Consider the following 23901-nt stretch of genomic DNA (forward strand, 5'->3'; position numbering starts at 1 on the left):
TGCCAATCTGAAGATTAAACAGAGGAAGACAGGTGAGGAGAGCAGTCCCTGGTGGTTTATACATTTAGCTTTATGAATTTCACACTAGTGAGAGAGGAGGTGAAATGTTTTAAAGGGGCAGTGTGTCGTTTTCGAGAAGAGATTCAAACTCAGGTACAAATTCAGGTAATAATACAAACTGAGAGATATTTATCTTTTCCATCATTGAATAAACAAGCTGTTCTAAGAGGAAAATAAGGTCCACACAACACTGTCTGAAGCTAGAAAGGTGGCAGGGTCCGCCACATATAAGCAAAGTGAAACAAATTGTGTTGTCCCTTAAGGTCAGTTTGTTGAGTAATGAAAACAAAGAGAGTTTGTTTATTTAGTATGTTTGGGCATACAAAAGTCAGTCTATGAAGATCTTTCTCTTCTGATTAAAACACATTTCCCAAAACTATGTAGTGCACCTTTAAAAATGTATCAAAATGTGGCTTCTGTGTGTATACACAGCAAGATTTTGCTGAAATTCCCTGAGAGGTGTTTTCATACTTTAAGATAAATGAGCAGATGCTGTAAAGTGCCAATCAAATCTGAAGGTTTCATTAGAAAAATGTTCTCAATGTGTGCTGACAAACTTCCACAGGCTTGCTGCAGACACCTCAATTAGGAAAAGGCAAATAAAAAGTGACAGCGAATAATGGACCGACGCTTCTCCAGCTGTCTGTTTGTTAACATCACAGCTTATCAGCGAGATGTTGAGCAGAAAAACTGATAATGCATGGATGGCCTTCACAGTGGCTGCCTCCATAATTCATTCATTTGCATTCACATGCATTGCAAATACCAACAATGGCTATATGATGGGAATATTGTTATAACTAGAGCCTCATTTGCACATCATACAGATGCCAGCAAAGTATATCTCAAAGTGCATCTCCTGCTTATCTAACTGAGCGCAGACTGATTTCTTGCGACTTGTAAAATTCAGATTCTCAATTCCCAGCGTACGACAGAAGGGGCGAAAGATAAAACACACACCTTAAAGATCATTAGCAAATAATATTTGGGGGATTCATGAAGAAAAACAGCGTTAAACACTTGTTTAATAATTCATACTATAAACAAGAAAGTCTCCCACTTCCTTAATAATTTAGACGTAAGCTAATGTTGATTTATTCAGGAAGGTCTCTGCCACCAGCACCGCCTGGAGTGCCCAAATTTGAATTAAAGTAGGACAGTAGCAGGCGAGTCTGTAATAACATTTGTATAATTTTATTATTGCTCTGGGCTCAGTTCATTTCCTCCTCCAGTAGCTGCGTGAAATTGTTTGATTCTGGAAACTGCCTTGAGTCTGCGGCTCTGGGGTTGGAGGGTGGTACAGGAACAGGAAGGCATGCGACACACTCTCTCTCTCCGTCTGATGCTGTCAGACACATAAACACAGACACACGCGCACAGCTCCACGTGCACACGCACACACACACACACACACAGAGAGAGAGAGACAGAGAGAGAGAGAGAGAGAGAGAGAGAGAGAGAGAGATAAATAACTTTGTTATTCCGGGTTTTTGTAATACTGTTACATTGGCTCACTTAATAACTCAAGCTGTCTTGAGAATATGATTGATATTCTCACTCACCTTGTCACTTATGATAAATATTTTACTGCGTTTGTGTGAGATAGCTGGGAAGCAGAATAACTCATTCATTACATTATCGGATCATATGAATATGAGAGTTTGTGTTTACGTCTTCTTCCACCAGAGAGATTGCCATTTCTCGTTCGCCAAGTCGTCGAAGAAAGTCACCTCCGCCGTTTCCCGTTCGGAGAGTTTGTTTGTAAAAAAAGACCTGAGAAAAATTCCAGCTTTTTTTTTTTTTTTTGTAACTTTGAGAAAATATTTCATTCCAATTGGCCCACGAGGAGGAATTACACTTGATAATCATTTGGAATACTACTATACTGTGATGCACCAATGATAGGACTATCATTTCCAAAATGGTAATTTACAAAAGTCTGATTACTCTCACACAAACAATCAAGTTTGGGAGGTATTAGCTCATGTAACACACACCTGAGACCCCGGTGGCTTTGACACAGGAAGGGAGGGTGGAGAAGTTCTGATTGGTTTCCTCGGGGCTCTGCTTCCAACTTCCCACCCGCACACATTCCCTCACTCCTCCTCCTCCTCCCCTCTTCAATTCCTTTATGCAGAGCAGCCCAAACTGCAGTTTGATGAAACACATTTGTTTGACTTAACTCTTGCCTCGCCATCGCGGCTTAAATCTCGGAGGCCTGTCGTTGTAATGTGGCCCAACAGCAATTGGGTTAATGAGAGGATATATGTACAAGTGTGGGACTTGACCGGAGGAGCTGTTTTCCATTTGGGTTTGGTCTGCTCGTGTTATTAGGGAAACCTTTATTATTGTTGCCCTCTAGTGGGAACCATATAATAGGATTACATTTTATTAGAGCCTCCCAGCATTACCCAAGCAGCCCCCTCCTCTTGTCTCTCTTCCCCTCATCGCAGCGTCACTGACTCTCCTGTCCACTGTGGGTGGGATGGGGCATATTTTTGGGGGTAAAAGGGGAGCCGACGACCGGGAGCCTTCGAGTGATCCCGAACAACGGGGACCCTCGTCTTGTCTTTAACCCAACGAACAGGCGACTTTTCAATGCAAAATCTTGATTTATGATCTCTTCTGTCAAATTTCATGAGTGCGTCAGGTAGGTGATGCGTGCTTGTGAGCTGTCGTGACCTCATCTCAACAGAGAGGCACAAACATGTACATGCAAAGCCGCACAGCATTTGCATACAGGAGGTTACAGTAGCAAATCGTAAACAAAGACACAACTGCAGCACAAAGGCTTGTCTGGTCGTCTTCACTGTTTGCTACTGAACAAAGAAACTCCCCTGTCACATAATTACGAATGTCTAACCTCCCAGAGCTGTACCTGAATGCAAGACTTGGACGGCACTGCAGCAAAGACTCATTTCTCCAGAGCTAAATTTCATTGTGCCAAAGATAATATTTGATGAACAGCTCTGGCCTAAAACTGTGCAACCCTGCAGGGCAGATTGACTCAGGCTCTGGAGCGGCTTCAGCACTTTCCCTTATCCATCCCACTCCCTTACATAACCACGGGCCATTACAGGGGTGGGGCGAGTACAGAAGCAGTTATTAACATGGTCTCAGGCGAAACCAACGTCTCTCTTAGTCCACGCTTCGCCCGGGCCACAAAGGCCAATGTCAATCAGTAAGTCGATCACATGGTGCGCTTATTCAGAGGAAAACGAGAAAATCTGCTCTCAGCCAATCTGCCTTTTCAATTAAAGCGCTGCATGAACAGAACGCTACACCAGGTCACATCAGGGGACTCGTAGTTTACAGGTCCTTTTCTAGACGGTGCAGCATCGGGTTTATAAGCCATCAAATCTGTCAAAATTAGTTTGGATGGCTTCATGATTTGGTAAATGTGTAATGTCAATGTGTAACATGTTTGGAGTTTCTGTTGTCCTGCTGCTCATATCTGTCCTCTGCTTTTGTTTGTTTTTGAAGTTGCTTTGTAATTTATGAGTCATGCCTGTGCTTGCTTGCTTGCTTGCTTGCTTGCGTTTGTTGCTGTGTTGTTGCCCTTCACCAAAGTTGGTTTGTGACCATGATTACACAAAAACTACCAAATGGATTTTCATGAAACTTGGACGGAGAATGGGTCTGGGTCCAGAATAGACCCCGTTAACTTTTGGTGTGGATTCGGACAAAGGGATGAATCTAGGAATTTCTTCCTCACTTTCTTTAACACTGCAAGATAGAGTGACGGGTGTGTCAATTTCTTAAGGAGTGATGCATGGATCTAGATTAAAAAAAAAGGAGGTACAATTTGGTATTGGACAAATCTGGATCAACATATAGATGACAGAATTCGCAGTTACCATTAATGTGCAGCTGAGCATGATGGTGTCTGTAGTCTAACTTGGTTCTGTTTTAATTAACCACAATGGAGATCTCCTGCAATGTTTTGCCACCCTAGTGGTTGGCTGTTATAATGCCAGTGAGTTCTATTTATGGTTAGACAGATGTTTGAGATTTAAAAATTAAAAGGCCTATCGAGTTTGATATTGGATTAGGCTTCATTGAATTAAAGGGGACTGTTGGTATGCTCTCTACTGAGTGTCGTTCTAGGGTTTTTTTTGCTTTGAACCATAATTTGCTCTGTTTTTACTGTCTGTATTCCTTCTCTAGCTGTTATTGAAACACTGTACATCATGATTGTTGTTTTAAACTTGTTTCTTGATTAAAGGGTGAACTTTAGGTTCACCCATCACATCTGGCCAGGGACCACAGGTGAAAACTAGCCTCTTGGATAATTCTGGCATATGGAAGGAAGAGTTGGAAAAGAGGCTCACAAATCAACTATCTTACCAACAGAAACTTTAATAATCACTGTCCCTGAGAAATAAACTGAGTAAATAAATATATTAGTGTTTCTGTAATCCTGTTGCTTATATCTGTCCTTGTGTTTGTTTGTTTTTGAAGTTGCTTTGTAATTCATGTCATGTCTGAGCTTACTTGCGTTTGTTTGTTGTTGTGTTGTAACCTCGAACAAAGAGGTCATGTTTTCACCCACAACCGTTTGTTTGTTGGTTGGTTTGTGACCAAGATTACACAAAATCTACTGACAGGATTCCCATGAAACTTGGATGGAGGATGGGTCTCGTCCCAGAATGAACCTCTTTAACTTTTGGTGAGGATTCTGTTAAGGGAAATATCCAGGATTTTTTTCTTCTACAAAGCACTGATACAGGAAAATTTTTTTAAAAAAAACAATTAATTACTTGCTGTATAGTTGTGTACTGCAACAATAAACTACAGTTGAGACAAAATCCAAACGGCGACAGCAATGTGCGCCATCCCACTGAACTAGGCTATAAATTCACCATTTATCAAAGATGGCTTTTAAAGTGTTATGTGGGCAGTGCTGTGAGCAAAGCAGTTTCTTTGTCCTGAGATCTGGAAACACGTCAATGCCAGAGAGTCTAGCCTCTCGAGTTAAATTAATCATGATGAAACAGAGCGTCTCTTTCAGGGTGTGAATGTTGTCAAATTTGAGTTTTAGTTTGAAATGACGTTAGTTTTGCTAAATGGAGCCCCGCATGACATACAATGCTGAATGATAAAATGCTGTCTTACAGTAGCAACAAGTACAGAAGAATCTAAAAATAGACTTAGTGATGACTCTTACTCATCAGTATCTTTTTAATGTTTGCTAACATTAGCCACATTTAGCTAATGGTCATACCAGACCAAGTTAGGCTGTAGCTTAAAACCCTGAGTGGAGTAAACTGAGTTTTTGTGTGTTTTATCATTGATTGACTGAATTTAACTTTTGTAAGAGAGGGAATGTGTTATGCAGTATTTGCTTTAAGTGTTTACGTTGTGGCAGAAAAGACTGATGCATTTGTGTGTGTCAGTTTCTCAAAACTCCGGCAGGCAGAATGAGTTCTCCAGGATTCCTCTCTCCTCCCTCCCCTCGTATGCATTTATAACTATATGATGTCATTCAGGCTCTGCAGTCTGTGTTTGGGGCAAACTCACATCTGCAACCAATCTGGATAATTTGTCCACCGAAATGCAGTGCAAGCCGGCCTGTGCTCGCCTGCTGTTGCTGCCGTAGCACACAGATCCAAGGAAAATAGCGGCATCAGAACGAGGACTTTGTTTTTCTGGTATCAAACGCCACATGTACTCAAAAGGTCTGCGCCGGGTAGTTTCACCAACATCTGATGCATATTTCGAACGCTGAAGTGAGAGGATCCCATTATGAATGGGCTCCATTTGTGTGGAAAATGGATAACGTATGGGATTTTAAGGCCTGGGGTGTTCTTTGTTCACTATAGTTTGTCAGTCTAATGGCATAAAAAAAAATGTGTGTGTATGAGTGTGTGTGTGTGTCTGTGTGTGTGTGTGTGTGTGGGACGATAGTTCAGGCTCGGAGTACGCGCCAGCCAGTAACCTCTGGGGGCAAATAACTTCATCCTAACACTTTAATCCTGTGTTTGTTTTTCCTGTGGGACATGCTGGTCAAAAAGTGGAAAGTTTAATGGTCCCTGGATCAGAGCAGACGGGGGGAAGGGAGCGCTGGCCTTTCCTCAAAAGCAATTCTGTTCATCATCTCCTAAAGATGCTCTGAGAGGGGAACTCTTTCTGATGAAGAGAGCTGGAAAATGCTTTTGTTTGCACGCTCGCATCCATCGCTCGCCCGTCCCCTCTTGACGTGGCAATCTCATTCCACGCGGCACAAACTCAGACACAGTCTACGCTCACGGCCCGATCGTTAAACATTTGTCTCGAATAGGATGTCCTCTCCACGCTTTTTAAAGTCGGTTAATGTTACAGCAGCATGGCAGAACCGATTTGCCTGTCATAGCTGCTGTCAGAAAAGTTGTCCCTCTCGACAGTAGGGGGCGCAAGAGCGGGCAGTTTCAGCCTCGCCTCCACTGTGCATGGCGTGAGGAGAAACTGTTGAGAATGTAAAAGACAGAACTGTGCCAATTCTATGTCCAGATGTGCGCAAAATAGCACTCCTGACTGAGACGGAATAATTATGCGCGCTCACGTGGAGGAGATCTGACAAAAGGGAGAGACTTTAAGACATGTGACTCCCTCGCTCACTGCAACCCCCGAGTAAATCTAAAAAGCCTCAGAAGTGCCTCAATCTCCCTGAAATCATGCATGGTTGAACATTTGAAATGAGCTCGCACATCACCCTCAGGCACTGATTCAGACTTGATTGGGGCAAGGCAAGCTGCAAGTGCTTATTTATACAACTACGTCATTTGGAGGTTGTCCAAAGGGAGGAAAGGGACTGGGGAGATTAGAAAAAAAAAAAAGAAAGAAAGAAAAGAAAAAAAAGGAGAGACTACAGAGTCAGAATTTCATTAACCACATTCCATTAATTTAATAAGTTGATTCCAGGCTAATCAACAAGTTGCCTGGCGCACACGCACTGTGCGTGGCGTGTGCGTGTGCGTGGTGGAGAAGAAGAAGAAGAAGACTGAGATGGGTTAGATGTTTTGAGAGGTAGTAGGAAGAGAAGAAGAAAAAAAATCAAAGGACTCCACCAACAATCTATATAATTATCATCATCTGCTGCTTTTCCTCCCTGGCAAAGAAACACTCCATCCATTTGTAGCAATGGCCCGAGGGAACGTTACATCAAAACTAATCATAACGATTAAAATCAGCTTCTCTGCGAGAGGGAGGCAATAGGCAAGTTGGAGGCAGGAGGAGTGAGGGTGTTGTAAATGCAGAAAAAAAAGGAAAGAAAGAAAGACGAGATTTCTTTATTTGATTTTATAAAAACATAAACTCAACAAAGACTGAGGCGCTGCCGCTGTGATCGCTTCCCTTTTTGCTCGGGTGTTTTTTTTTTTATTCTGCAGATTGGTTTAGACTGGGGCAGAGACATGAGCTAATTGTATCCTGATCTTTGCCTTGAGGGGTTTCGGAGCCCTGGAGCAAGTATTCTCTGTATTTTGTTCTGTCTACCTTAGCCAAGCTATTGCATTTCTCACTGGTGTAGGAAGAGAGGCAGATCGTGGGCCAAATCGGAGGGGAAAAGGTGCACAAAAAGATACTTTTGTGCCGCTCTATGTTTCAGGTAAGCGGAGATTTATTTGGTTTGCTATTATTTCCGTGGCTGGATGGACTGGGACATTGAGGCGCAGCAGCTTTTACGCATGTGCCAAGCGATTCGAGCGGTACAGTTCTTATATTTAACCACTTCCTGGCTATTGTTCCACAGTTACAGCACAAAATTTAAGCGCCTCGCTGCGATATACGGGGCTCCGGCACATCTGGTGTGAGCGAACTGCGGATCAGGCTGCGATCTTGTCGAGCAAACACTCTTACTTGTCCACCGTGTGAATTCGCTCCTGGGCGCGTTTCAGCTCCGGAACAACATCGCCGTGCCCGCGTCGCCGCTGTTGCTCTGTAACTTGCTCGTAACTTACTCAAACACGCGTTTTGTCGTGACCGCGACAAGATTCGTTCATTATTTTTTTCTTTTGCAGCCAGTTTTGTCGCGAAAACGGGTTCTATTTCCTGGCTGCCCCAGATCCTCTAATGAAAGACGCCATTGTGGAGTAATTTTGCCGCAGGCGTTTTTTTTTTTTTTTTTCGTATTCTGTTAAGACAGGATGTACCTTTTCACACACGTCAATGGAGAATATGTGAATCATCCTCCAGCAGAAGGCTCGGTCGTGTGAAGAGAATAATATTGTACGTAAAGGAAGGACGAAGAGAGGGGCGAGTGTTTGTCCTCTGCTCTCTGACCGCGCCGTGCGTAATCAACTCCAACGTCCGGATGCGATTCCCGCACATATAGTTTCCTAAATAACAATCTGGACTTACTTCGCCTCCAGGACCCTGAACTGTGTGATTTAAATCCTCCTAATGCGAACAAAGTTTGTCTTTAACACCCTTAACACCAAAAAAAACAAAAAACAAGACTGAGTATTTTGTTACTTGGGTGTTTCTCAGTGCGCCGCAGGGGGGAGGAGACGTTAAGTACACTTACTACATGTAACATTACTAACACAACCCCTCTGTGATCAGGTCACCTGGGCTGGAGAGCTCTCAGCAGCTTTTTTTTTTCAGAGGGCGCATGAACAAACAGGGAGATTGAGATGTTGGGCTGTCGGGAATGATCACTTGATGGCGCTGTCTTAACAACGCCATATGTCCTCCAAGTGTGTGTGTGTGTGTGTGTGCAGCATCTGTTTCCCAGTCAAATTACACTGAAACAGAATCTCATCTGATGAAAGACGTTTACTTTGAAAAGAGGAGTCGGTTGAGTCCAGGTTTCGTTGGTCAGGCTGAGTCACCGGCCCCAACTTCCATCTGCGTTACCTGCTGAATCTTAACTTCTTGGAGAGAAAAAGGGCTGTTACGTCTCACATCTCGTTCCACCTCTCCTGTGCTCTGAGAGAGTTTTGGTTTGTGCCAGTGAACACAAGCACCGCGGCCTCCTGCGACAGCCTGCAGCCAACAAGCACAGATCGCACTTTCTTATCTGTGATGTCATGCTGCTGTGCTGCCACAGCAGCTCCACAAAGAGTTACGTTCACATAGACAAGTAAGCACAATTTTGTCATAAAAAAAAGCGAAGGAATCATTCCGAGTTTCTGCTGTGATACGTAACCGTCTCGGATGTAACATCTGAGGCTCGGTGTCGGGTCAGGTTGCCTTTTTGGTTATTGTCAACCGAGGGGGCTCAAGTTCTAGGAAGTTGTCGATTCTGTGGAATCACAAACACGGGTCAGATAGCCACGATTCCAGAGGTTAAAAAGTAGTTCATCCAGAAAATCACATCTCTCTCAGCTCAGGAGCAGGGGCCAGCAAGGTCTCTGCGCTCTGGTAACTTTTTCTCTGCCGGGCAACCTACTCGTCCTTTTGGACAAGAGCATTTTCTCTGCACTTCCTGTATCTGTCAGCACAAACTTTGAATCTGCTTCTGCTGCTGCTCAGACGATTGCTCTCTCCGACACGAGCCAAACCACTGACGGGAATAAACACATCAGTGCTCATCAGACAGATGCAAAATAAACACCATTATCATCACTTTGTGTGGACAGTGGGAGGACTTTGGATGATACACTATATTACCAAAAGTATTCGCTCACCTGCCTTTACTCATTCTATGAACTGAAGTGCCATCCCATTCCTAACTCATAGAATTCAATATGATGTCGGTCCACCTTTTGCAGCTATTACAGCTTCAACTCTTCTGGGAAGACTGTCCACAAGGTTGAGGAGAGTGTTTATAGGAATTTTTGACCATTCTTCCAAAAGCGCATTGGTGAGGTCACACACTGATGTTGGTCGAGAAGGCCTGGCTCTCAGTCTCCGCTCTAATTCATCCCAAAGGTGTTCTATCGGGTTCAGGTCAGGACTCTGTGCAGGCCAGTCAAGTTCATCCACACCAGACTCTGTCATCCACGTCTTTATGGACCTTGCTTTGTGCACTGGTGCACAGTCATGTTGGAAGAGGAAGGGGCCCGCTCCAAACTGTTCCCACAAGGTTGGGAGCATGGAATTGTCCAAAATGTTTTGGTATCCTGAAGCATTCAATGTTCCTTTCACTGGAACTAAGGGGCCAAGCCCAGCTCCTGAAAAACAACCCCATACCATAATTCCTCCTCCACCAAATTTCACAGTTGGCACAATGCAATCTGAAATGTACCGTTCTCCTGGCAACCTCCAAACCCAGACTCGTCCATCAGATTGCCAGATGGAAAAGCGTGATTCATCACTCCAGAGAACGCGTCTCCACTGCTCTAGAGGCCAGTGACGGCGTGCTTTACACCATTGCATCCGACGCCTTGCATTGCACTTGGTGATGTGTGGCTTGGCTGCAGCTGCTCGGCCATGGAAACCCATTCCATGAAGCTCTCTGCGTACTGTACTTGGGCTAATCTGAAGGTCACATGAAGTTTGTAGCTCTCTAGCAATTGACTGTGCAGAAAGTCGGCGACCTCTTTGCACTATGCGCTTCAGCATCCGCTGACCCCTCTCCGTCACTTTACGTGGCCTACCACTTCGTGGCTGAGTTGCTGTTGTTCCCAAACGCTTCCATTTTGTTATAATAGAGCTGACAGTTGACTGTGGAATATTTAGGAGCGAGGAAATTTCACGACTGGATTTGTTGCACAAGTGGCATCCTATGACAGTTCCACGCTGGAATTCACTGAGCTCCTGAGAGCGGCCCATTCTTTCACAAATGTCTTGTTTCACAGTCTGCATGCCTGAGTGCTTGAATTTATACACCTGGGGCCAGGCCAAGTGATTAGAACACCTGATTCTGATCATTTGAATGGGTGAGCGAATACTTTTGGTAATATAGTGTATCACAGACAACTTGATGTGGACACCGTCACTGTGTCAGAAATTTGTGTTTTATTATAAGCGGGGTTATTTAAAATTCATGGCTACTAATTCATATAAAAGTACACATATACCAGTCTAACCCAGTACAATACTCAAGGCTGTTGGAGTACTTTACAGTTCACAGTACTAAAAGAAAAATCTTTAGAGGGGCACTGTGTGGTTTCTGAGAAGAGATTCAACCTCAGAATTGTATTAGTCAGAACCAGAATTCCCTTATTGTCCCGCAAACAGGGACATTTCTTACCACAGCAGCTAAATGAAAAACTATAAAAATAGTAAAACAAAAAATGAATTAAACAATGTTATAAAAAAGTAAGAAGGTAACACAAACTCAGATATATTTATTTTTTTACAAATCTGAATAAACAAGCTGTTCCCGGAGGGGAATACGGCCCCCCAGAACACTGTTTGAAGCTGGAAAGGTGGCAGGGTCCGCCACTTGTAAACAACGTAAAACAGCATGAAACTGTGTTGTCCTTTCTTAAGGTCGGGTTGTTTATTCAGTCACGGAAACAAACGAGAGTTTATTTGTTTAGGCATGACAGCAAAAGCAGTCCGTGAAAAGCTCTCTCCTCTGATTTAAAATGTCTTCCTCAAAGACAACACGGCGCGCCTTTGAACGTGCGCAGTTTCAGCCGACGTGATGAGGAGATTGTGTGAGGTCAGAGCAGATAAGACCGGTGGATCGCGGCGAATGCAAAATGCATTAATCTCATTTGTTAGTTGACATTTCCTTTGTGCGACTTATTCTGACTAATTACGCTTTTTAAAAGTGACGAAGGACGAAATTTGTCATTTCAGAAAAGCGGCCCGCAGCGCCCCCGGCTGTAAATGAAACCTATCTTTGTGACCGTGTCTGAAGTTTTATGAAAATGTTTGAAACATCCGCACACAGCTCTGGATGAGGTGTTGCGAGAGGTTACCTCACGACGTCCATTATCTAAACTCCGACGGCCAGACAACGATATCCCCCCCCCCCGGCCCCTCTCGTTACCTGTTATTTCTCCTCCTTTACAGTCAGCGGTGACTGAAGTTAACCCAAAGTCTGTAGTCGTCTCTGTGTGTGTGGACATTTGAAACAAATGGCCGCGGGCAACAAAGCACAGACAACCCATCCAGATTATGTAAATACCAGTCTGCCTGCCTCCAACCGAATGTTAATGCTCTGATCTGAAATGCTAATTGTGTCTTGTGCGATATGTCGAAACACTGAAGAGCGGCATTGTGGGATGGAAAATTGAAAGCCGGTTTTGTTGATCCCCACCAGGCCCCTTTTTGATTACAGCAAGGGCAGACAGGTGCTTGCTTTCTTAAGTTTTCCGGAGTACTTTGCGGGGTGATGTAAACGAGAGCTGCGCTGTTTGTTCATTGAGATGTAAAGGAGATGATGGGGTTTTTTTGCATGAAGGGGCTCGAAAGGCTTCAGACCAGTGATGGAAAAACAACAGGAGTAACTGGAGCAGCCAAAGTACTCGGGGCTTTGATGCACCGTGCCTGGTTCGGATTTGTTTGTGCATACCGTGGTGCAACAAAATTACACAAGCAGAGCGTGTTCCCTAAACACATACGTTTTCGACTTGTTTCACAAAGGGCTGGAAACTTTGGGGAACACAAACACGGTCGCATGGGAGACTTTGGGGAGCGCTGTGCCAAAGAATGTTTCAAAAAAAAAAATGGCAACAGGTAGGAAAAGCAGCGCTGGTGTGCACATGTGGCCGATCGGTTCCTTCCCCCTCCCCGTCGGATCGGGTGGACTCTGGGGACACGGTGACCTTCGTGAAAACCCGCCCTCGAGATGGGAACACCGAAGTGGGGACGAGGACGTCGCCCCACGCGCATGCACGTGTCTTTCCTTTCCAACAAGACGGGAGTGATTTTGTGATATAAGAGCTCATTCCCATCACCCGCTACCCTCTTCCACCTCCCACCCACCCAACCACCCGTTCTCTTTCACTCTCTCTTCTCTCTCCCCCTGCAATTTTCCATAATGCCTTACAGATTTTACACTCAATCCACCTTTGCGATGACAAGGCTTTGAGGAAATCCAATTCCACCAAGCTGTTTTCAGAACTTACTCTCCACAGGCACACAGTCGCTCTCGCACTCACACACACACTCTCACACACACACACCACCATCTCCACAAATTAGTCAGGGAACAAATTACCTGCATTCTGAGTGTGATCCCACGCACTTTGCCGGCTGCCTTACACAGGTCCCCTTTTGAAGAGCAGCCATGTGATTTCTCTCTCTTTTGCCCTGCAGGCCCCTTTGCCTTCTGCGAGGGATTCTGGAGTTGAATTTTAAAACTATGTATGGCTGCTGCCTGTGCTTATCAGCGCGTGCACAAGCGGCATGCAAATCAGACCAGGATCACACACCGCATTGGAGGCCTACACTCAAAGGCAAGCTTAATTGCTAATTGGGTATCTAGGTGTGAAACTCACACTGCCAATGAGAAGCAGGAATGTGGATGTTTTAAGGCCAGTGGTTGAACTAATTAATTTTAATCTGAATGTTATTAAAATTTGTGGATTCCCTGCATTTTCTATGAAAGAGGGGAGGGAAAAAAACAGCCCAGGAGAGTGCTGTGGCAGTACTTTTAACTGCAATTGGACAGTGTTGTGATGTGTGTGTGTTTTTTTTTTTTTAAATATATATATATATACCCCGTGAAGTCATTAGCGTGGTGGTTCTGCAGCTGTCAGTGTGGTCATCAGAGGTGGTGTTTGCATCACACATCGAACTCTGATATCTGTCAGGGAGGTAACCACCGAGTAACTGATGAAATGGGTGTCACAAGTGTCGTTTTTTGAGGGGGAGGGGGGCTGCTGTGATGTGGTGCATGAGCTGGGTTTTCTTATTTTAAAAAAAAATCAGTACAAATGATGAAAAAGAGTGTTTATGCACTTCAGAATCACAACTGGGCGACCACTGGTTGCTTTTGTGTGTGTGATTTGCAAAGATGATCACACAGTAGAGGTGCTTGTGAGTGATGTGTGTGTGTGTTCAGTGGGTGGAGGGCGTTAAAGGGCCATTTTTTTCCTTTTTTTTTGTCCAGGTGGCTGAGTGGGTTGGTCGTCGTTTTTTTTCTTTACACAACTTTTGTGTTGTAGAGGAATGATAGGAGTTTGAGTGTCTGATCACCAAAAAAAAAAAAAAAAAAAAAAAATCCGCTGCAGAACAGGAGGAGGGCGCAGAAACACTGCTCCAAAAAAAGGGCAAAGGGCAGCTGTGACAGGTCCAGATGTGCGCGCTGACCCGACTTTCATAACCAGGAGGAGGATTTTTTCATTATCATTTTTTTTTATGTCCTCCTCAGACCCGAGATTTGCTTTATTCTGAAAAATGCGACACACATACCTGCCACTGAAGCAGCGACAGCCCAAAAGAGCCCCGGGCGCTACAATGCTAATGTTGTCGGGGGCTTTGACTTCTCCCAGCCATTGCGAGGAAGCTGCTCCGTGTGACAGCCACGGCGCCGCTCTTCCCCACCGGTGTTCGCTCTCCCCCCCCGCCAGCTTATCGAGCCTCTCTCTCCCGCAGAAAACGAACACACAGCCGGCCGCGTCCCTCCGCCTCTTCCTCCCGCTCCTCCCGTCCGCCCGAAGAAGCCGCTCTAAATAATGGACGAGACGGACATCATGGACTTAACGCACCAGAAAGCGAGGAAGCGACCGCGTCCAATCAGTTCCGCGGACGAGTCCGTGCACGCTTCCCTCAAACGGCTCCCGATGCGAGCGGCGGAGTGCAGGGAGCCCTCACTCATGTTCGCAGTCAGAGGAGAGCCGGTCCCCGCAGCGTCTCTCAAGCAGAATGACCACTCGGTGACTTCGTCTCCAACCACAGTGATGCCGGCGCAGGTAAAACGCGTAAAAAAAAAAAAAAAAGTCCGGGTGTTGTTGTTGTTTTTCGTGTGTGAGAGAGAGATTTGTTTTTTTTTTATTTCTGTTTCTGGTTCCGACTGCGACTTTAGTCACAGACACTTCGGTTTTTGTTGTGTGTGTGTGTGTGTGTGTGTGTGTGTGTGAATTGTCTTCCTGTGGTGTGGTGCGCACCATTGTCGCGTTATTTGAGCGCCGCGCACGCACTTTGCACGCGTTCTTCGCTTGAATTTGAACCAGTTTCCGTCATTTTTCAGAGGGTGCTCTTATCTGATTGAGATGTTGCAGACACTAGTTCTCCCCCAGCCCACCTCCCCCTCCTCCTGCTCCACCACCACCACCACCAGCAGCAGCAGCCAGCCTCTCTCAGGGTCTGAAACTTTTGCTGCTAAAAACTAATTTTCCTCTCGGAGCTCAGCGGAAAATTGTCTGCTAATGGTGTTTGTAGGTTAACAGGAGACAATTTCTCCAAATCCTATTACGGTATTCAAATCAAAGAGTCATTATTGCTCATTTCCAAGACTCTGAGATTGATGCTCCAAATTAATTTGGTTTTGGAGATTATGGCCCACAGGAGTGGATGCTTGTGGATTGTGGCAACATTCAGGTCAAGGTCAGGCTGCTCTATCTGGCAGAGAAGAACAATCTTTGCACTCACTCCTGACTGTGGAGTGTGCTGTAATACAGAAATATTAAGATTGACATGTTTTGAATCTTGATTATCATAATCCATCTTCTTTGTTTTCTTCTCTGTGTGTTTTCTCGGTGTGTTTTCCTCCTTTATATATATATATTTTTTTCGTCTTGTTTTGCAGGATAATCGCTCCAGCATGTCCAGGCCCATGATCACAAGGTCACCAGTGTCTCCATTGAGTAACCAGGGCATCCCAACACCTGCACAGCTCACCAAGTCCAATGCTCCCGTGCACATTGACGTGGGCGGACACATGTACACCAGCAGTCTGGCCACCTTAACAAAATTCCCAGAATCCCGGTGAGTCTGCTCTACCATTTTTTAAGGGTCTGATGGAGAATATGCTTGTGTTTCTTTTGTCCAGTAGTGAATGTTTGTGAGACTGTGGACGATTCGGTGTCTTATAGGGCGCTCGGACGTGTTTACCGGCGTCGGAATGTCATCCTGTGACATTAAACAGTCAAATGTCACATCTCCTCAGATCACTGAAATGTCTCATGGATGCACTTGGAGGAGAGAAGCTGAGAGTGTATGAAATGTCTTCTCTCGTGTCAAAAAAATCTTGAGTGTCTAGGTTTTTTTTGTGGGGGGGGGGAGTGTTTATCTGGTAGTATCACAAAACAGTTATTTTTTAAAAGCGGGTAAACAATTTGCAGGAGCTCCAAGTGCCGAATGCAGTGCAGAGACAAAAGCAACTTGGTTATTCTGACAGATGTCACAGCAGCAGCAAAAAAGGGCCAAAGGGCATGGGGCCATCTGGAGGCTGGGAGGCCGCACTGTCGCTCCGAGCACAGGCCCCAGGTTGACGGGCACCCAGCCTCAGGCAACCAGCTACCAGCTGACCTTTTGAGAGCACCTCTGTTGTTAATCTTTCCTTTTCTTCCCGTCATCGCCGGTGCGTGCACTGAGCTCGCTAATGCGTCTGAGTCTGCGCGAAAGGTGTGAAAAAACATTTAAGAGGTTGGGGGAAAATGAATGACATCCTTGTTGCCTCACTGTGTCACTTCTCCATCCCGTGTCTCTAACAGAATGAGGAACGATGACCTGAAAATACTGAATGTGAACTATTGTGTGCATGAATCAAGAAAGGTTCCTAATGTTGACATGTTGTCCCCCCCTCCCCCCTCCCGCTTTCATCCATCCCTCCCTTTTCCGCCTCACCCGCCACCCCTCCCCTCTCTGCGGGTAGAATTGGTCGTCTCTTTGATGGCACAGAGCCTATAGTCCTGGACAGCCTGAAGCAGCACTACTTCATTGACAGGGATGGACACATGTTCCGCTACATCCTCAACTTCCTCAGGACGTCCAAGCTCCTCATCCCCGACGACTTCAAAGTGAGTGCATGTCCATCCCAGAAACTGTAAAGTCCCATCAGCCAGTCAGCAGTCCTACAACTTAGTGCACATACAATGCATGCTAAGGCCGTGGAAGCGCCTTCGGTCACATGGTCCTCCTTGAATTCGCTGGAAACGGTTCCCATGCACAGAGACAAAATATGAGGGCAAACAAAGCTCAATCATAATGCATTTACTCATCAGGAGTGTGCCTCCAGCTGTTCGTGGCCACAGATTCTTTCGAGATATGTAAGCAGAACAATAAGCTTGCATCGAGACAAATAAATAAATGCTCTGGCGGGCCGCGACCGCATTGCATGTGCTAGACTTCTCCGGCGCTCTGTGATCATGTGCCAAGTGTCCATCCAGGGTGAGTCTCACTGTATGTGACACATTAGCATTCCTTCTCTTTCTTTTTTTTTGTACTCTTATGTGTCATTTAGTCAGTAATTACTTAACTTGCCCTGGGAGAAAACAAATAACCACATTATCTGATGGACTGTCCACAGTATGACTCAATCAGCATAAAGTATGTCAGCTAAAATAAGCAAAGACAAAAGACAGGCTCAAGTTCAAGCCGAGGCCACGTTCACATTGAGTAGATTTTGCGAGGAGCATGAGAAAACTTGATTGTGGCGTGATTTTAGGCCCTGCAGTGCTGCAAGTAAAGGATCTGCACCTCTACCCCACGCAACCCTGTGTTGCACGTCGCACTACATCTCCTCCACTTGGCCGGGGTTTACTGCTCGTTCATGTAGAACAGAACTTATTTGTTGTTTCTGTTGGTTTGGAAAGAAAAGCACAACCTTAAACTGATTAGTTTATCGTGTTTTTGGTTATTTTGCTCTGCACTATAGCAGGATGTACCGTGTATGAGGCATTTAGGCTACCAGCTTCCTCCAAAGTCAGTTCAGTCTACCTTAAAAGGTAGGAGGAAGTATCTTTGTGCAATATATGTGAATATAATGTTTTTGTTTTAGATTGCCTGAGGAGATTCCTGAGCTCCAAGTAAAAAAAAAACAAATCCAAAGATGAGAGATTATGGGCTATTTTTGCCATAAATAAAATCCTTCAATCTAAAATGCTTATTCTACGTATTAGATTAATGGTCTACATGAAGTATGTTGGAAAGTTTTTTGCTAATCATAAACATTCTAGTGTTGACCTCGTGACACAGCGTGAGTCACCCACTGTTGTACAAAGAATGCAACATTTTGACAACTTGGAAATGTTTACAACTGGATCTAATGTCAGAAATGTCACTAGATTTACATGAAACATTGAATTTACATTTTAGAAAAAGAAAATCCCTGAAGCGTGTGTTAACCACGGACGTTATTTCAGGCAGTTATCCGGAAACTCATTAAAAAACACATTGGCTTTGAGATGAGGGAACCTGTTAGCACATAAATGCTAACTCATTTACTTGTTTTAGGACTCAGTTCTGCAGCACTCTACTTGGTCGTGATGAAATATGAATTAATATTCACCTAGAGCAATATTTTGATGCATTGTTTAGCTATGAGAAAATGTCCTACTAGGCTGCCATGTTGAAAACAGATGTGGTGAGGACAAGGGAGGTACTAGCATGCAGTAGCATTCACCGGTAGCCAGCCTAGCTACCAAAACAAAAAATATAGAGAGTGTGACGGCATTTTCAGTTTAGGATGCCATTACTCCACTGTCTCTTTACATAGAAAATATGTAAAACATAAAAAAATTTAACAAACATTATCAGCGCCGGGCCTCTCTTTCCTCTCTTTCCCAGTGACCCAAAGCTCCTGTGCTAGCAAGAAGCACCAACACTCCCCTAGCTAGCTGCATGGCTAATTGAGCTAACAGTAGCATCAGCCATGGATGCAGAAAAAGTTGGCAGCAGTTAGCAGTTATTCTTGTGATGTGCTGTGATTTGCCCATATTGCACCTTTAAAAAAACAGTTGGATTGATATTGAGACTTAACTTGTTAAAAAAAGAACTTGCATAAAAAATTATCCTATCAAGCAACACAACATTGTTACGTCTACTCACGCTCTTTGTCTCGTCTCCTACAGGACTACAGTCTGCTGTACGAGGAGGCGCGGTACTTCCAGCTGCAGCCCATGCTTGCTGAGCTGGAGCGCTGGCGCCAGGACCAGGAGCTGAGCCGGGTGTCACGCCCCTGCGAGTGTTTGGTGGTGCGCGTCGCGCCCGACCTGGGCGAGAGGATCACGCTCAGTGGCGACAAGGCCTTGATTGAGGACGTGTTTCCAGAGATCGGTGATGTCATGTGCAACTCTGTCAATGCCGGCTGGAACCATGACTCCACGCACGTCATCCGCTTCCCCCTCAATGGTTACTGCCACCTCAACTCTGTCCAGGTAAGGACAACACCTTTATTCTTTATCTTTATTTTTCCATCCAACTGTATGCCCAGAGAAGTGACTGAGGTGATGATCTGTTCATTCAGCTCCTCCTCATCTGCTGTTACATTGTATACTTTTAAAATTTTACTCATGTCTGACTGCAAAATCTTTTTTTAATCTAATCGAATCCCAAGAACAGCCTCGCAGAAAAATGAGCTCTTTGATGAGTTCATCAAAGAATCAATTTAACAAGCCATCATTACGCAAGTCTACCACTATCTTTACTTTTCTGTGAACCGACCAGAATAATGATTTTGACTTGGGCTGGTGGATGGTCAGCTTTAATATCGCGCATCTCTTTGCAACACTCGTAATACGGTCGGCACATCTCACCCAGTCGCCTTGGTTCTGAGTGCCGCGTGGATGAAGAACCTTTAGAAATTAAATCCATAAGTCATTTTGATTGTGGGCATTAGTGCCAACCTGCACAAAAGGGACAGTAAACGGGTTAATGGTGGTTTTCAACGCATTAAGTGAAGGAATGGCTGACACTTTGAGTCATGGTGGAGGGTCACATGTACGTGCAAACGGAGGGGGGATCTGGCTGACAGCAAGAGGAAGTGGGCCATTCAGGTTGTGGGGAAAACACTTAAGTAGTGATTAGATGCCTCCCCTGAGTGTCTAAGAGACATTGCTGGATCAATGCAGAATCTAAAGTAAAATATAAAGTCATATTTTTGTTTGTAACATGCAGGAAACAAGCGTGCTGAACACAATTTCGTACCGTTTCATATCTAAGAAATAGTTCTGAGGATCCACAAGACTGCAGATGAAGTACAGACGATTCTTTGAGGCTGGGCTGTGCTGTTCTGGCTGCCCAACACCAACTTCAAGAAAAGTTAGGAAAGTAGTCTAGCCATGTTATTTTTGTCGATCAAAGACATCCCTTTACTGTTGTTTTAATTAACACTTTAAAGGTGTCGGGAAAGTTGCAATTTCCTCGGGGGCAAAACTGCGCCTTGAAGTTTTTTACTATCCAAAAATGGATCAAACTAAAGGGCAGGTATAGTCTTGACACCTGCCGTTACATTTATGGTGAATACAAAGGACTTAACATCGTCCTTTCTCGGGCATAGAAGGGGGTTCAGGGCAAAACCGTGCTCGTAAGACAAACAAAAAAGGCTTCAGTTCATCTTTTATACTCAGTGTGTATTTGGCAATATTGGATTTGCATGATTATATATTGACATTCCACTAATTCATTGATGGTGAACTCCTCAGATATGCGTCACTAAATCATGGAGGAGAGAGAGGCATATTTGAAAAGATCTCACAGTGATTTTGGACTGCGTCTCCATCCGAGGAAGTCAAATCTCCATCTCCCTCCCCCCCAAAAAAAACAAAAAAACAAAAAAAAACACACACGCACAAACAAACCTCCGTCTCTGAAGTGTGTGTGAGTCGTGGAGAGCGAGCAAGAGAGTGAGCATGCTCCCTGGCAGGTTGTCCCCAGGCAGGGCCCATAATCCTGTTTGGTTATTAAAGCACGCCGGCGGTGGATGCTGTATCTGCGGCTAATGGAGGCAGGGCGGGGGTTTTGAGAGAAGGAAGGAGGAGGGGGGGCAGAGAGAGCTGCCAGCAGTAGGGGGACCTTTGTAGTTTTGGCGGAGGCTTGGGCCTCGGGGCTGGTGGGGAGGGTGGAGGGGGGGAACGGGGAGAAGAGGGGGTGTTGCTGAGCAGTCCACACTGAGCCAAGTGGCAGAGAGAAAGCCTCGCTGCTCCCTGGGGCCTCTTCGATGGAATGTGATCCTACAGGCCCCCCGGACACGTCTGTAGATGTCTGCAAGGCTGCGAGATCAGGAGCAGCAACGCACACGCGCGCGCACGTACATAAACACAAATAGACCAGAAAACAATGAAAATGAGGCAAAATGAGAGGCTCTTGGTTTTTTTGTTGTTTTTTTTTTTGAAAGTCTTGTGAAAGTCTCATCCAAATTCCCGTCACAGGCCGTATGTTGCAGCTTACTCCCAAAGCTGTTTCTAATGCTAGACTTAGCACTAACTCGGCAGCATAACTAGAGGAGTTCTGGATGGTTCTGTGTTTTTCAGGCTTTGCAAGTAGGAGACAAAAGGTTGGAGGTTAGAGGTTACAGTAAGGTCTAAGCATCGGAGTGTACGGGGTCTGGTAGACCTCCACGAGTGACTAATGGGGCATGTATGAGAAAGCACTGCCCTCCACCAGAGTGCTAATAAAGGCCGCTAATGACGCCCTCCATTGACCTCTTCCTCCTTCCTATCCCGTCCCGCCCTTCACAGGTTCTAGAGCGTCTCCAACAACGCGGGTTCGAGATCGCCGGCTCCTGCGGCGGCGGCGTGGACTCGTCCCAATTCAGCGAGTACGTCCTGAGGAGGGAGCTGAGGAGGACGAGTCAGCGAGGGTCCAATTCAAACAGGATAAAGCAGGAGCAGCTGGACTAGAAACCTCCCAAGCAGCAGGAGGTGCTAGACTTTTCTGTGGCAGCCTAAACGCCCGACGCTGCAGAGCTCTGTGGACTCTGGTTTTTCTTCGTTTCCTTGTTGATGTTTTTTGTTTTCTTAAACTTGAGAACCATCTAGAGAATAAAAAAAATGAGGTGCAGCAGGAGATTTTTTTGCCATAAGAAGATACAAGACATTTGATAAGTTTGAGATTGCAAGGACATTTGTGATTGTCTAGCCCCCCCATAAGCCAATTTAAAAAGGATTTATATACGCTGGACCCCCAAACAAAGTTTGTTTTAAAACTTAGAGCCTACATTAGGTCGAATATGATTTCTATTATACCCATATAAATTAAAAAAAGGCTTTTATTGCTGATGTAGTATGTTGCATAGCTTGTCACCAGTGACTTGATTTTGTTGTCTCACTGGCAAATTGGCTAAGTCTGTTTTTTCTCCCTTGCTGTAAAAAGGTCACTGGCGTGTTGCTTACAGTACAGAATGTCACAGTTGTCATCAACACTTAGTTTCAACAGGAGCATCTTTTTTCACAATTAACATGATGGTGAATATTGTGATATCAATGAAGTGTTTGTTTTTCTTTTTACTTTAATGGAAGTTACTTTATTGGATTATGCCATAAGAATATAGTTGACATTAGCATCATCGAAATTGAACATCAAATATGATTCTATACGCCGTAAAGAAGATAATTTAGTAAAGTATTCTGTCACACCATTCGCCTCATCGGGGAGTATGAACTACTATCCCCCATGTGCTACTTTAGGAATTATTTAATTGGACCACAACACTAGTCTGAGTCATGACCTGTAAATCTTTTCATTGTATATGTGCTTGTGTTTTTTACATCAAATCTTTTTAAAGCAAACTTGTTGCAGAAGACATGACTGAACAGATTGAAGCTTATTGTACTACCCACTCTAAGATCACTTTTACTTGTAGCACATATTGATATGAAGTTGGATATAAAGTATTTCTAAGATGACTGACCCACCTACGCTCCCTAGATTTGAGAAAAAGAGGAATGTAGCAAAAAAAAAGAAATGTGAAATAAATCTCAACTAAAGTTGTCATGGTGTCTGTTCGCTGTTTCTACACTGCTGCAGGGAACGGCTTCATGTGTCTGCTTGGCGTTACATTTCAAGCAGCGGTTAGTAATTCCCTAAATTTGAATTTACTGCATCAGCCCTACCTCTGACGAGTCTAACATCCTGGATGTATTTAGCTGAAATGAGAAGCTTTTTTACGTTATGCAGCGTTTTATTGCTCTCTACAACCAAAGAGGTAAAACTAACTTTACCGAGGCAATTTTGTACCTTGGAGGATTTATGCTGGTGCATCAGTGACTACATGGGGCATTCTTTACTTAGTTATATTGAATAGAGCCGACTTCTCCACGCAAGTCCTGTCAGTTGTGCTTCCACATATCCCTGCAGGGCCAAAATCCAAAGTGAAATCCCACATGGAGCCCTGTCGTCTTGTCTTCATCCCTTTTGGCAGAATCTCCACTTTCTTTGGCTATCTGCGGTTTATGCTATATGTCTCCCTTTCAGGCCTCTTTGCCCTAGATTCCCGTTTGACTGACTGTTATTCTCATAGGCTAGAAGGTGCATCTGTGAGTGGTGCACGGCGATGCTTCGCTCTCAATCATCAAATCAAAATATCGGTGTCTGTGTAATTCCAGAGAATTCGTGGAGCTGGCACATTGAGGCTCGGGCAGGCAATTATTTTAGAAGCTTTTTTGTTGTTATATTGGTTGAAATTCTCCTTATCCATCCTGATAGCAATTAAATGCTCCAATGACAAAAGTGATTGTGGCTGTCACAAGCCTCTTGTAGCCCCGTCCACTCATTTAATTTGGGCCCAATTAAATGATTAGATGGCCTACCTTGCCTTGCCACTTATTGCAAATGACCAGGGTCTTCCACAAGGCTAGGCAGATATATTGCTAAAGCTATCAGCAAGCTAGTCCCACAAGAATGGCAGCGAAGGTGTACCACCCAAAATTTCCAAACAATAACATGCTAGCTTGATAATTTTGAGTGCTAACAATAGCCACGTTTGCTGTTTTTTTCATTATCATGCCAACACTAGAGGTTTTTCTTACATGTGAATGAGATATTAGCTGTTTAGATACGCTCAACAATGACAACCATGTGCTTGTTGTCCATATTTAGTAAAGCAGTAAAGTAAATGAGAAGATCGACACCATCTCG

The 23901-nt window shown here is 44.6% G+C and overlaps 1 protein-coding gene and 1 long non-coding RNA gene across 8 annotated transcripts; one reads left to right on the forward strand and one right to left on the reverse strand.

Annotated features, from left to right (window-relative positions):
• Window positions 1-1238: 1238 nt before the first annotated feature.
• LOC119011838 lies at window positions 1239-13237 on the reverse strand. The gene is made up of 2 exons (XR_005072284.1): window positions 13100-13237; window positions 1239-1440 (listed from the first exon to the last, which is right to left on the reverse strand). It is a non-coding gene; the product is annotated as an uncharacterized LOC119011838 (long non-coding RNA).
• LOC119011836 (BTB/POZ domain-containing protein KCTD1) lies at window positions 7271-22756 on the forward strand. 7 transcript variants are annotated; one of them, XM_037085249.1, is made up of 6 exons: window positions 7271-7645; window positions 14479-14795; window positions 15632-15810; window positions 16700-16844; window positions 18897-19202; window positions 21504-22756. In XM_037085249.1, exons 2-6 carry the CDS (start codon window positions 14559-14561, stop codon window positions 21663-21665), a joined length of 1029 nt encoding a protein of 342 aa, XP_036941144.1. In that variant the 5' UTR covers window positions 7271-7645; window positions 14479-14558; the 3' UTR covers window positions 21666-22756. The 7 variants fall into 7 exon arrangements, with proteins under 7 accessions (XP_036941144.1, XP_036941147.1, XP_036941149.1 ...); XM_037085252.1 differs by lacking the exon at window positions 14479-14795 and adding an exon at window positions 13198-13337 and having other exon boundaries at window positions 7273-7645; XM_037085251.1 differs by lacking the exon at window positions 7271-7645 and adding an exon at window positions 13227-13337.
• The last annotated feature ends 1145 nt before the right edge of the window (window positions 22757-23901 follow it).

The sequence above is a fragment of the Acanthopagrus latus genome, chromosome 21, assembly GCF_904848185.1.
Source record: "Acanthopagrus latus isolate v.2019 chromosome 21, fAcaLat1.1, whole genome shotgun sequence".
NCBI classification, from domain to species: domain Eukaryota; kingdom Metazoa; phylum Chordata; class Actinopteri; order Spariformes; family Sparidae; genus Acanthopagrus; species Acanthopagrus latus.

What these genes read in the sequence shown, in the direction of transcription:
- LOC119011836 (XM_037085249.1), top strand. Translation starts at nt 14,559, where the DNA reads ATGGACGAGACGGACATCATGGACTTAACGCACCAGAAAGCGAGGAAG. An exon ending in ACAAAATTCCCAGAATCCCG is followed by an intron (nt 15,811 to 16,699) that starts GTGAGTCTGCTC and finishes CTCTGCGGGTAG; the next exon opens with AATTGGTCGTCTCTTTGATG. An exon ending in TCATCCCCGACGACTTCAAA is followed by an intron (nt 16,845 to 18,896) that starts GTGAGTGCATGT and finishes CGTCTCCTACAG; the next exon opens with GACTACAGTCTGCTGTACGA.